Below are 14,929 nucleotides of genomic sequence, written 5' to 3'. Positions count from 1 at the left end.
TTGAATTGCTGGTGCAGTATGGCAGCAGTGTGCAATTTAACTAAGAATGTTGGGAAATCGTGCCCACGGCTTAGAAATAATGAGCTCCCAATGTGTTTTCTAATCAAAGTATCGGCATGGAGTCACCATGTTTAGTGAACGTCCTATCATCAAGGAAGCAGTACATCAAAAGTTCACCACGGATATTATTTTTGTGCCTCACCTTTATATTACACTTACCTTCTTTAACACCCTTATCCTTTTATAATAGTTTAAAGAAGAATTAAAAAAAACCAACAACCACCCTACAACCCTCCCCAAACAGTAGATGCACAAGAACGGCGGCCCTTATCACATTTGTTCCAGCTTCGGCAGACCAAGAGCCATCCCTGTCGTCCTCAGTTATCTTTGTACGCAGCACTGTTTTGAGCAGAGGTTTAATACACAAAAGATTGTTTCCCCCAAGATTTAGGTACCTCATAAATCAAGCTGACAAGTCACGTGAAAAGGTTTCCTCTCCTGTTTTGTCTGTGGTATGCAGACAGATTATACAGTAGAGTCCTCAGTGGCTTATTTTCTAATGTCAGAGGGCTGCGTTCTTCACATGCTATATTAGACTCTACCTAAGCAATTCTTTACCTAAATATTATTTTTTGTGACAAACAGTCGAGACACATTCCTGCAGCTTTCTCTACACATTTAAGCTTGCTGTGAAGTCAGCAGAGGCTTAGAACAATTAGATTTGGAGGCTTTCCTTTGCAATGGAGTCAAGATTTCATTGTTAAGACAGTGTTCTTCATGCATTGATTTGCTCCATGTTAACATGTTGTTAAAATGCTTTTTTATTGTAGAATTAACAGCATGAGTAATCATGTTTCCAAGAATATGGGAAAATCAACCAGCTATTATTTTGTTATTATCGTACGTCCAATTTGAATGAACTGTTGTGCAGGGACTGTGAGCAGTCAGGCCAGATGGGATTGTGCCTCATCCAGTGCACATGCCTCACCTCCAGATCCACTGGCCATCCACTGAATGTAACGTTTCCAAAGGAATTCCATACATAAAGTCCAATGCATGGTGGCCTGAACCCTGCAGTGATAACCTATGTATAATCCAGTAAACTGGCACGTTTCAGGCCTATGTGCACTGTAAGTCCCATGTAAATGATAGAGCCAACCAGTGTTCTCTCTAATTTGGGGGTGTCCAGTGGGCCCAGAAATGGAATGGGTGGACACCATGGGCAACTTGATACCAGTTTCTCCATCATATTTATCTTCTGTGCACAGTGCATATTCAAGTTGGGCCCACTTTAAAGCAATCAAAGGAATCTAGGTCTGCTCATCCTGAATATTTGTCCGGATGTGATCATTCAGATTTATGCATACATTGTCAGTTTCCAGGCAGCCTTCATCTAATTCTAGTCAAGGAAGTCATGAAACACAGCGGACAAGTTATCTTGGTTACTTTTATTAAAGCTTCCTCATGTATACTGTATATGTATTGTTTGCAATGTGTACAATTGCCAAAGAAGTGGAGATTTGTCAAGCACAGTGACGTGAGGGAGTGGCTGCTTGGTTAGTTCAAGATTGTGAAAGTTGACTGCAGTAATACTATTATTGTTCTAAGTCAAAATCTTCAAGATGTTAAGTCCAATACTGAACTTCAAAAAGGAACAATGGGGACTTCTTTTTTAAATAACTGAAGCAGAGTCAAGAATTATGAGTGAGTAAGGCACAGATTTTGGAAATACTATAACATTCTCGATCATCTAATTAAGAATGCTATCCTCTCTCTTTGACATGATTATATTTCAGCTTTTTGCTTATAAAGAGCCCTGTTGCATCAGATCAAAGGTCTATCTAGTCCAGCATCCTGTTTCCCACAGTGGCTGATCAGAGCTCTTTGGGAAGCCCACAAGTAGCACATGAAAGCATACTCCTCTCCCACCTTCTCCCTTGCAACTGCAACTTGGAGATAGCATATAACCATCATGACTAAAAGCCATGAATTGACTTTGTCCTCCATACAATTGTCAAATTCCCTGTTAAAGCCATCTAAGTGAAATAACCATCACTACATCTTGTGGCAGCAAATTCCATAGATCAATTAAGGGGTTGTGTGGAGAAATACTTCTCCCGCACACCCCAATCTCCTGCCAGTCAGTTTCATGGGATGACCCCTGATTCTAGTGTGAGAGAAGAAGAAAAACTTCTCTCAATATATACTTTCTCCATACCATGCAAAATTGTATAAACCTCAGTCATGTTCCTCTTAGTTGCCTTTTTTCTAAATTAAAAAGTGCCTAATGTTGTAGCCTTTCCTTATAAGGAAAATAAGGAAAGCGCCCGAGTCCACTTTTAGTACTAAAATATTCTCTTATTTTCACTCATTTCTTTTCTTTTTACCTAGTGCAGTTCTTGCAATGTTTGTATGTATAGAGTTGTACCATGTATTTCCCCCCCATCATTTTTTTAAAAGATGTAGCTGAGTGGTTGGGTGAATGGAGGACTTGGGGAAATGAAGCATTTGGATAAACTCTTTTCCAGGTGGAATCACAGATATCCTTCATAAATGAAAACTTTGTGTGGGATTTCCAACCTAGATTTGTTCATGTCCTAGTTGTTTTGCGTTCTTGAACCATCACTCCCATGTGATGGGAATGCATATTTTGGAATCAGAATTGCATTACACGTCTATTGATTGCCAGAGTGTAGCTAATATTTTCTGCCACATTAGATGGATACAAGTACAGAATGTGCCTTGTTTCCCAGGTCATGGTTTGAATACACACAATATAACCACCCTACAGATACTAAGCAGGTCAAGGTCTGGTTAGTACCTGGATTAGTGACCACCTGGAAACCTCGTGTATGCTGCCTTACCATGGAATAAAGGTGGGATATAAATATAATAAATAAATAGCTCAACCTTGCTGAAGTCTAAGTTTGATCAGTGCCTGAATGAGAGACTTCATGGGAACTCTTTGATGCTGCATTGAGTTCTGTGGAAGAAAGGTGGGTTATAAATGTAATAACTAAAGACTTTTCCCCTTTCATTTCAGCAATTTACATTGATCGTGTCATGCTGAAAGGTTACTTTATATGGTCCCTTCTGGACAACTTTGAATGGACTTGTGGATACAGCTCTCGATTTGGTCTCTTCCATGTAGACTTTGAAAGTTCAGCTCTACCCCGCATTCCTTACAAATCAGCGATTGAATATGCCAGAGTTATTTCTAACAATGGACTGATGAAATCATGTGGATAATTCTGACAAACACTGTTGGGAACATCGGTAGGCTACTTATGACTCCATGTGATGAAATCTTTTAAAGTGTTTTTTAACTTTAATTTTGATTTTCAATAAATATTTGTCAAAAATAGAAACTAGAAGTAGAAATCAGAACAAATTCATAAAAACCAAATCCAACCTACACATATGTAAGGGTGTTTAACAACCCACTAGATTCATGTTTTCTGTAAAATTTAAAATAATGAGCAAATAACATATGCAAGCATCAGAATGTTGATTTCTATGCCATGACAAATAAACACATTATGGACTGGTTTGGACGAAACATCTGAACTGTCCCTGCGTACCAGGAGGCTTATCTGAACTGCACCCACATACAGTCTAAATACTAAGGTAGCAATTTAGAAGAACGACACCTCACGTGCAATTGGGAGAAAAGGAAAAAGTTGCCTGGAGCTGGACATGGACATAGTTGCGCATGTCCCTGTGGGTGGGTTTGATTTGGGAGTGTTATCTAAACTGGTCCTTGGACAACACATATTTGTAGGTGTATCTTATAAATCCAGATTCCTAAACAATTTATTTTTTAGAATTCCAGAACTCAGTTCTATAGTAGCATAATTTAAAAATCTGGTACAAAGGTTAGCGAAAACGATATTAAGTGCTCTCTCTTCCCTGACTGGTGAGAAGTTTTGAAGGCAGTGGTGGCTAGTGTGGGTGCTGCCAGAAGGCACCTTTTAAGTGTAAATTAGTAGGTGCTTATCTCCCATACCGCCACACCTGAAAGCTCTTACCAGCAATGGTGCCACCACACCCCCACCCCCAGCTGGCAGTGCCTGCACCAGCCCCTATCTAGGGGAAATCACTACTTTCCTTTGACTGAAGGCGCACCAGAAATGCTTGGTGACTTTGAAATTTTTGTTTTATTTACAATAAAAGGGAGTCCTCTCTATCCAGGTGTTTTACTTGCAAGCCCACTCAGAGCTTCCTGTTCCTCTCTCTGCTCTATCCCAGTTGAAACTGAAAAACTGACTTCAGACTATTTATTTGCCACCTTCTACTAGCTAGAGGTTGTCACCTTCCCAAGCTCACTCTGAAAGCTAGAGAGCAGCCCTATTCAGACATTATGTGGTACCTGCATTCAGATATGTGTACACCGTACATGTTTATATGTGAATGATTTGTACCTGTGTTCATTTCAAAAGTGAACCTGGGTATAGATCCCTTAAAATGCAAGTTACAGATAGGAAATATACTGGTGTGCCTGCATTCAACATAATGTGTATAACTATACCTGTGTACAGATCTGTACTTGTATATACTGTACACAGACTGTACATATGTTGAACATAAAGTTTGAATAGGGCTAGTGATTCTTTCTTAGCTATCAAGGCGCTTTGAAGTTATTGTATTGTTTCATGGACTACCCAGTGGGAAAATATCCGCTTTTAATTTCTGTCCATTATCAGTGACCAGTTTAATAAAGGCTGGTCCAGGACTGGGTAGAAATTCAATACACAAGAGCAGCTGGTCCACATTAATTAAAAAGATACTATATCGCCGTTTGAGTGCTTTGCTAAAAAGTAAAATAATGCACCCAGCCAGTCAAAATACTGTGCCAAGAGAAGCTGAATTGTTTGGCGTATATAAATGATGCTGATTTGTAGATCCCCGCCCCCACCAATATTTTGCAGAGCTCAATCTGCAGGGATTCCCCCCCCTAACTATTACTTTGCTTTCATCAGACATTGCCCACAGATTTTCAAGCATATTTTTAACAGTCCTAAAGGCTAGAAATTTGCTGGGTTTCTAATATAATAAAAAGCTGAGATTCTAGTTGGCTGATTTCAGTACCTGATGCCACATGATGTGTTTTCCCCATGTTCTTTCAGGACTGCTGCAGAAACCTATACCACTAAAAAGTTAGTTAGAAGGCGCAAGGAGCATATGCTTGCCTCCAAGGAATAAGGTAGAGAAAGGAAAGAAACTGGACCTCAGAAGTCCACCACCCGAGGCTTTGCCTGGACAAATGGCTAGCAAATGCGTTCTGTCCCCATGTCAGAGCTAATGCTTTTGTTAAGTGCCGCATTGTGGGAGAGCAACAAGGAGAGTATGAATGTGCTGTCCAGGAGCTATTTGAGCTCCTCTTGAGCAAATGCAATTTCAATCAGAACGTGGTTTAGAGTAATGGCAGAATCACTGCAGGGCCACACACTCATGTCTGTTGTTCATTTAGAGCACTGAAAAAAGAAAGAAAGAAAGGCACTGATCTGTGATCAGCATGGCAAGATTAGTGCAGAGAAGGCTAGAGATGTGCTTCCTAGATTGGGGCAAGTACTCTGCCCAGGGCTAAGCCTAAAAGGAAAAGTCTAGCCCCCAATAATGGAAAGCCTTGTGCACAGAGAAATGGCCTTCGCTCACCCCACCCTGCCCACCTGCTCACCGAGAGGCAAAGTCAAAGAGAAAACTGCTACAACAAAGGATCCTGTGTACAATCCCCACATAGCCACTTTCCCATTCAAACAATAAAAGAAAAGGAGTTTTAAAAGACTCTGTATACAAAGGAAGCTTTCACAATAGGAAAAGTAATCTTAAAAAGTGTTAAATCTTTCCAAGATTAAAAAAAAAGTGCTGATTGCTTAGATTAAAAATTCTTTTAAAAAAACGTACAGTGCTTACATTCTGCAGCTGTTCACAAAAGACTAGAAGTCGAAACGTGCATAAGATTGTTTGGCTTTGTTCCTCTGTTTTGTGTAAACTCCACATCTTCTTTACCTGTGCAAATGGTACATCAAGGTGCTGTGCTGGGATTAAGACTTTCTTTTGCTCCCTTTGACATTTTGTATTTGTGGAGGAACTAAGAGAGAAAGTGGTAGCTCTTCGTTCTTCGTAGCTGTGTGTGTGTGTGTGTGTGTGTGTGTGTGTGTGTGTGTGTGTGTAAAACCATGTATTTCCATTATTTTTCAAAGAACAACATTCTCATTTTACAGATGAGGGCACTGACTGTAGAACAATTTTATGTTCCTGTCTGTCTGTCTGTCTATCTTTTGTTATGAATATGTGTATACCACTTTTCAGTCATAAAGGGTTCACAAAGCGGTTTACATAGAAAAAGAAATAAGATGATTCCCTGTCCCAAAAGGGTTCACAATCTAAAAAGAAACAAGCTAGACACCAGCTACAATCACTGGGGAAATGCTGTGGTGGATTGCATAAGAACAGTTTCTCTCCCATGAGAAATAGAAAAGTTTCACCACTTTAATGAAAAGGTGCCTCTTTGCTCAGAGGGAAAATACACACATGTTAGCAGGGGAATATACACATATGCCAATGCCACATTTTCCGTCATATCCTCCCAGCACTCTGTCACACTTTTGAGTGACCAAGAAAGAGAAGCCATGATGGGGTTTTCAGATAGGATCAGACTTGTTCTCAAGAACTAGAGGCTGGGATCAACAGGGAAGGGTACAGGTTTAACTACCCCAGCAAATGGACATAATATTGAGCAGGTCAAGGTTTTCAAATATTTAGGGGTTGTATTTCATTCCAGCAGATCTCGGAAAGCTCATCTTAGCTTTGTTTTTCACAGTGTCCAACAGACGGCAAATGTGATTAAATCTTTTTACTTTTCGAGAGGCGCTCTTTTTGTCCCAGCAGCTGTCAAATTATTGAAGGCTAAAATATACCCTCAAATTCTTTATGGTGCACAAATTGGGCCTTTTGATAATTTTACAATATTAGAAGCAGTTCAAACTAAATTCTTAAGGGCCATCCTTCAAGCCCCCAGAAGCACAGCTAATGTGGCTCTTCATGGAGAGGTTGGGGTTACCACCTTGAAAATGAAAATCTGGTTTTGTATAATCAAATTCTGGCTGCATTTGGTTTTCTTCCCAGTCGGTCTAGCGCCTTTAGTGTTAATTGACAGCTTTACATCTAAATGGGAAATAGCTCTGAAAATGAAATTGCATCATCTGGGCACGTCCCAAGAAAATCTTATAGGGAGGGGTTTAGATCAGGCGTTATGTTTTGTCAGGCAACGGTGATTGGATATAGATCTGCAGGAGGAGTGTGCACAACTACCAGGGGGAATGTATATAAGCTCCCAAAATTTCAGTCACAAACTGGCTGAATATTTAGATCATATGTTTTTACCTAAGTTTAGGAGAGCATTGACCCTTGCACATTTGAACGCCCTTCCTTCTGCAGTCTTAGAAGAGAAATATAAACGAGTCCCATATGCATTGCGTCATTGCCCTTGTGGCTCAGGGGATATAGAGTCAGTTGTTCATGTTATTCTGTATTGTCAATTTTATAGGGACGCTCCTATTAAGTTCATTGCTCCTCTCTTAAAGAATCATCCTGGCCATACAGATCAATTTTACCTGGATTTTTTTGCTGTAAAATTTTAAATCTGTTACCTCTATTAATGTGGCCAAGTTTTGTTTTGTTGCATCCAAATGTCGTAGAGCTTCTATTAGCAATTTGAATATTTTGTAAATTATCTATATATATAATTCTCCTGGGTGTGCCTTTCAAACATGCGTCCCGGCAGCCCAGCTGATTGGCTGGGCTGCAGTGGCGCCTGATTGGGTAAGGCGCACCCAGGAGAACCAGCGGGCCAGGCTGTGGGCGGCCATGGTGGCCGCGGAACTGAGGCGGTGGCGGGCCCGGGTGGAGCTGCGGGCCTCGGGCGGCGGTGGGCCCGGCCGGAGCCGTGGGCAGCGGCCGGCAGCCTGGGCAAGAGGGTGGGGGAGAGGAGGCCGGCCACAGAGGCCAGCAAGGAGCAGCAACAGCACCGGTGGGGGGGGAGGGGTAGCCGGCCCCAAAGAGTGCACAGATGCTCTGTGCAGGGTCAGCTTGTAAATGTATTGTTTTAAATGTTAAGCTGGTCTAAGGCCCGTAATAAATTTACTACTACTACTTAACTACCCCAGTAGTGGCTGTAAGTGCATGCCTTTAAGTGTCTCTTATGGAAATGAATGACTGCTGTTCATTCCCACTGGGCAAAAATCAAGCACAACACTTGGTGGTGAGAGGAAGTTAGAAAGAGAGCATAAGGAGTATGGGGAAGAGAGCCAGGGACATATTGGTGGTGGTGGGGTGCACATTCATTTAGCTGGAATTTGCTTTATGATGGAGAGAGCAGTCATGCGTGGACTTCCTTGCCTTGGATATAGGGCAGCGTTTGGTTTAGACACTCCATGTGCAGGCCTGGGTGCAGATGGAGGATGGGCAGATGCTGAGAAGGAATGGCTTGCCTGAGGCCACCATGAATTTCATGGCAAATTCAAATTGGAAGCTTTCTGGTTAATTGTACCAGTTTCAGCTCTCTGATGGTCCTTGGCGAGTTGGTTAGTGTTTGAACTGGTTCTGTAATGGTACATTCACACATGCAAGTCATCACCTGATGCTACCTACAATCATAAAGTGATGAACATACATGTAAGAACCAATTCCTAGTAAAGTCTAATATGTATGTAGTAATTAGAAACTTCCAGTTCCATTTAGAGACGGAGCTGTGAAGACATAGTATCTCTCAAAACCAAAATCAATATATCCCTCAAATTGCTGCTAGTAGTGTTTTAAAGAAAAACCCAGATTTCTGGTTTGTATAAAATAGAGTACATTAATTATGCACTCTTATCTTCTTCTTATATCAAAGGCACCTTGATTTCTGGATGCCTTTCATGTTTGTTTGCAGGTAATTTTTTGGCAATGAAAATACTATGGGTTACTTAGCAGAGGAGGGTAAAATGGCTGAGTTGTATCCCACTGATTTTATAGTCAACATACTGAATGAACAAAAAGTGAATTACTGTAAACATACATGCTGGATTATAAATTTTATTTAGTGTTCTTTTTTGTTTGCTAATTGTTAGTACCTAATTGCACAATAAAAATCCTTAAATTACATAACTTTAAAATTAATTTATATTTGTAGTTTATTTTATATGTATTTCTTAAGCTGTCCCCCTGCCTTGAATTTTACAGTGTATCTTTATTTACAATTTACTTTCTCCTCTTATATTATCCAAGATAGAAGAGTTTTCTTTAATTAGGACACTGGATAGAATATTATTTATCCTAGTGGGCATATCTACAGGTTTTACTACGGGACAAATGGGCAATACATTTTCTTGGTAAAACAGTATTAATATTCTCTTTGTAAATAATATACTTCAGCACATTTGGCCTATCAGGTGAAATAAATATTCCAAATGTTGGCATGCAAACCCACTGAAAGTGCAGTGACCATCTGTAGTTCTCTGTTGGGCTTTAAAGGACACCTCTATCTTCCAAAGTTTTATAATACAAAGGGCAATTCACTAATTAGTACTGTAAATTAGTGTTGCCATGAGGTTAAATTGGAAAAAAAAACCACCCAGCCCCTGCAGTATTTCAATTAATGTTATTTTTAATTGCTTGTATTAGCATTTGAGAACAAGATTGATTAGCTTTTGACTGTCAAAGAAATGGAACTTGAAGCTGTTAAATACTGAAATGGAAGTTGTTAATTATACTTAAAATCCATAGATATCGTACATATCAATCTAGAAGGTCATCAGAGTACAGTAGAGTGAGTGTGTTTTTCAGCCTGTTTTATTTGAAACTTAGGAAGCAGACATATCTCTTCTCTTGCCTCAGCTGATCATGGAAATTAACACCTCAAAAAAGCTCACCCAGAACTGTTACTGTTTACTATACAGCTTTTTAGAAGTTCCTCAGATTAAGGGCCTCGACCATCTTCAATTTGTGATTAATAGCATCAAGTACAAAAACAAACTAGGGTCTCGTTGACAGAGGATACTCAGAAGCTCCATGTAACAGCAGCAGCTAGTGGATCTGAGAGATTCTAAGTTACCAGAGGTCCCTCTCACTCACCTGCTCACTGTGCAGTTGAGTGGAAAGTTCTTGAGCAGCAACAAAGGAACAAGGAATTTCCTGCAATTCTGTGATTTCTTTTTCCCCAATCCAGCTGCTTCCAGGGAGCAAGCCAATTGGCAGATGGTGACACACAAAGAGAAACAGAATCAGGCTTTGCAGCAGATACCCATAAAAATCAACAGACAGATTTCTGATCATGTGGAGAGTCTGGAGGGTTTGTTTAGACCTGCTGTGTGAAGTTGTCAGAATTTGGACTTTTGAAGGGTTGCCAAATCTTTGCTTAGGGAAACACAATGCAGAAGTTTAATCACATTTTTAGTTCCTCAGATGGGTCTGTTTTTAATGTTATTTTGGGACAGTTGGAGGTACAGAAGTTTACAGTGTCTACAAGATTTGTTGGGAATTAAAAGAGCTATAATACAGACATCTATCTTAGAAGCATGGGTAGGATAAGACTCCAGAAGCCTCTGTATTCCCAAGGCTAGCTCCTTATTTCTGGGAGCCTGCGGCAAACTGCCCTCTATGGGCCATGGGGCTAGAGAGAATCGCTTCACCATCACCGTTCAAGGCTCTGGGCACAGTGGTGGTCCCAGGTGTCAGTAGTGGGCCTTTCTGATGACCCTGGCAGTTGTTCAACAATGCCAACTCCTGACACCAGCCCCAGCCATTATAAAGGCAGTATGTCTTCTCTTCATGTTATGGATCTCCTATGTTATGGATCTGACATTTCATGTCCATCTGTCTTTTTCCGAGGGATGTGAATCTGAAGAATATACTGAGGTTATTCTCACGATGGGGTGAAATGGGGCCAAAGGAGCCCAGCCCGGTTTTTCCCCATCGTGAGAACCACCGGGCTCATGGGCAACTCCGGTGGTTCTCTTGACAGCTAGCCTGCCAAAGAAGCCCTCCCCTTAACCCGGGTTTTCTGGTCGTGTGCCACCACGGCGCAGCTCTACACCGCGGCAACAAATGGGAAAACCCCTGCCAGGAGGCTGAAGCAAGCCTTTTGGTCCCGGGGGTCCTGACCATGCAAGGGGCATCCTGGAATTTCTGGGGGCTGCATGACCCCCCCATCCCTCAGCCTCCACCAGCTCCGTGATGGAGCTGATGGTCATGTGGGTGGCCAATCTGACTGCTCAGTGCTTGGAGGCTACCCATCTGTGGGGAGAGTGGGCTAAGCCTGCTCTCCCTGTAGACCCACTGGAAGCTCGTCTCACCAGTCATGAGAAGAGCTTCACTGTTCTTTTAGAAGCAACCTTGTGTCAGAACCTATAGTTAAGTTTATGCAATGAATTGTTTGAAGGAAGAAATGCCTCCATGGGATTACATTCCCTTGGTTATGTAAAGAAGTACAGCCCTAGAAAATGCAATCACGGATTTCACCAATTAAAGTCACTGGCTGACATCCTAATTAATGAAGTGCTGGCACTTCATTTGCACTGCTGCCTTCAGGACTAAGACAGTGTGTGCATTCATGCATATGGGTGTCTGTGATTTTTCCCTACTGATCTTCACCCCAGAAGTGCTCCCTCTGACCCAGAAGTGGGTTTATGAGGTCTGCAGCCCTCTATATCTCCTGATGTCAGGACAAAGATAGGCTCTACTAGATGTTATGAGGGCGTGGGAAACGAGACATTCGTAGACTCACAAGCAGCCTAACCAGTCTAGGGCAGCCCAGCCTGGGTTAGGCAGCTCGTGTGGAGTGCCAGGGTCGCTTCTGATCCTGGCACTTCCACCCCACCTAACCTGACTTTTTACCCTGGCATTTAGCCAGGGTTAAGGGCCCGAGTGTGCCCTTGATCCTGGAGCTGGGGTTATGTGTTGCTTGGGCTGCACACATTCATGGGTGGAGTGCATTATGGGATAGTGGAGGTCGGGACTCATTTCCCTGGCCTCCAGCTAACCGTGCTGCTGTGGGCATGTAATGGCACACTGAAGAGAAGGCTGCAGATCATCTGGGGGGAAGGTAGGTCCAAGCCTACCTTCCCCCCATCTGCTGTCCCCGCCACTGCCATGGTCGTGTGAACAACCTTATTATGTAGTACACTCATACGAGTGTTCAGTACACAGGTACAGTTATTCACACATGTTGCATATGGATAGAACAGTTCACTTCCTATCTGTATCATTTGAGGGGCCTGCACCCTATTCAGTTGAGACTAAAGCCCTATTCAGACATTATTGTACAGATGTCTGTACACTCATACATGTTTTTATGTGAATGAATGTACCCATATTCATTTTAAAAGTGAACCTGGGTGAAACCTGGGTTCACTTTTAAAACGAATATGTGTACATTCATTCACATAAAAACCTGTATGAGTGTACAGACATCTGTACGCTCATACAATAATGTCTGAATAGGGCTTTAGTCTCAACTCTGTGCACCCCGTTTGAAGTGTTTGTTGAAGGATGCATGGGGAACTCACAGTAGCCCTTTGCAACCCTCTGTAGGAATAAGGAATAACAGAATTAAACTGGTGCAGAGCAATACTGAAGTTCTCTGCAGAGGGTGCACTGCACCTAGATTTATAAGGACTGAATAGGGTTCGTGCGTAGTATGTACATCATGAAGACTAGAACAGATTTCTATATTGTTGAGATCTAGATCTTTCAGGTAACTTTCTATATGTGTCAGCCAAGGGAATCTGAACTCTAAAAATATATCTGTTGTTAAACAGCTGTGACTTAACTTGGTGAGCTAATTTCTCCATGTGCACGGTATTTCTTTGGTGTTCTGTAGGAGAGTTAAAGGACAATGTGAAGTATCCAGCTACAATGTAGCACCCCAACCCTCACAGACCTGGCAACTGGAAGTATTTGGTTCCAGGATGGAAGTTGTGGCTTTTAGAACCAAAACCTCTCATTCGAAAATATAAAGCCCTAATTTCATTGCCACCTATATGAAAAATCTGGCTCTCTCCCCAACAAATTCCTGTAGCCCCCATTTGCCACATATTCATATGGCATTTGGAAGAGGGTTGGGTGGACTGGGCCTCAATTTTAATCTGCCATGACCTTACGGTTAAATAGGATTGCAATTACAACTGAATAGAATATTTGCAGTGAAGTGTATAGCAATCTAATTTAACTTATTCGCATGGGCTAATTCTGGATACAAAGTCCACTTTGATATTGTGAGCTTCACAAATGAAATAGCTAAATGAACCAGAAGAAATACTGTTACAAGTAACAAAAAATGAACTGTACTATCCAACTGCTAAGTTGATAATGACCCAAAATTCTGCTTACTACTCGATGTGGTAAATGTTCATGTAAACAAGTCTTCTTTAATAGGCCCATGTGTGGTGAGAAGTTTTTTTTCTCCTTGCCAGGGCATGTTAATGGTTTGCCTTAGTCTGGTAAATAGATCTCACAAAATGGGAGTGTATTCAAACAAAATAGTCACTACAGAAAAATGTACCACTTCAAAAAATAACCTGTGAATGGATCCTATATCAATTGAACAGGCTTCTATTTAAGTAAGAGTCACCGCTGATTTTTTCATAAAACGAAGGTGAATTTCGAAGTTCTTGCTCAAGCAGAGCATCTAGGAATTTTTAGAAAAGATAAAAGGATACAAAGAATTCATCACACAGTGACAACTTTATAAAATTACCTTTGTGGTAACTTCACCATGTCAAACACACACAGAGACATACACACATGTGAAGGTAGCCAAAGTTTGTCAATAAATTAATTGTGGGGTTGTCAAGTCAGCCCAAGAAGAAACTAGAACTTTTAGAGGGTTTATACATGTGAAAATGTTGGCAAGCAAAAAATGAAGTAATTAGCAATTTCTCCATTAATTTTTTCCAACTACAAAGGAGCAACCACATTGTGTATGCATAATTAATCCATTCCTCAAACTAATTTTTGACATATTGGTCAGTAAATACAATGAAAATCTGTTTTCCAAAAGCTGTTGTTTAAAGTCATGTGTTAAAAGCACAAGGCAAACAGAAATCTGTGCTTCATTACCAGAGGCCCAGATGATAAATCCAACAAAACAGAATTAATAGTCTCTAATTATCAGTTATATATTTCACCTGGAGTACCAGATTCACTCACAATTGCCAATACGTTAGCATGTAATTGCCCTTGGAGCACTATAATGCATAAGCACAAACTGTGATCATTAGAAAAAGAAGTGTAAGAAAATAAATGAAGGTGAAATTTCATTATTTCAAAACTTGAAAATATGTGATAATCCTGAAATTCTTCAAGTGAAGCTTTTAAGTGAAGCTTCAGTAAATAAAATGTTAATGGTCTATACTTATTATTAGCATACTACACACAAATGAAACTAATTCTATCAAAAGGGCTGGGGGAAAATAAACTGGGAAATATTTTGAATTTCCCACATGAGATGTGGTATTTTCACAAAATTAGCTCAGGGAGTACCTTGGAAAATCGAGTCACTGCTATCTTCTGCTGTTCAAGTTTTGTGTTTTATTTTCCCAGCATGTAATTATGTTTTGTCAGATGGAGGGCAAAATATATGTGAATTTTACAAAGAGGGTTGGAAAGAAAACCCTTTCTCATCTATAGCAGTATGATGGGTTTACACATTCCACCTGCTCCACACTCTTAGACAAATACAGTGTCACAGGAGTTATCCTAAGCAGAAATACGAAGCTTGCCACAGTCAGCACTAGCAGGAACTGGGGGTGGGGGTGGGGAGATGACTTCCATTAACTAAAACACAGACCCCCCCCCACACACACAAAAAAGAATTCAGTCTAATATGGGGTTGCTTTAATGGGAATGGAGACGTTGTAAACCATTTTCCCCCACTGAAGGAATCAGG

At 41.0% G+C, this 14,929-nt stretch overlaps 1 protein-coding gene across 9 annotated transcripts in view; it reads left to right on the top strand.

The window, feature by feature from the left end:
- LOC128328211 (cytosolic beta-glucosidase-like) overlaps nucleotides 1-3,491 on the top strand; it is a 116,308-nt gene extending 112,817 nt beyond the window's left edge. For all 9 annotated transcript variants that reach the window (XM_053257961.1, XM_053257965.1, XM_053257959.1 and 6 more), the window contains one exon: nucleotides 3,044-3,491. In XM_053257961.1, the coding sequence (XP_053113936.1) occupies nucleotides 3,044-3,249 (206 nt within the window). In that variant the 3' untranslated portion in view covers nucleotides 3,250-3,491. The remainder of the gene's footprint in view (nucleotides 1-3,043) is intronic.
- Nucleotides 3,492-14,929: the final 11,438 nt, after the last annotated feature.

The sequence above is a fragment of the Hemicordylus capensis genome, chromosome 5 (genome assembly GCF_027244095.1).
Source record: "Hemicordylus capensis ecotype Gifberg chromosome 5, rHemCap1.1.pri, whole genome shotgun sequence".
Lineage (NCBI taxonomy): Eukaryota > Metazoa > Chordata > Lepidosauria > Squamata > Cordylidae > Hemicordylus > Hemicordylus capensis.
This window is presented reverse-complemented; position numbering and strand designations above follow the sequence as displayed.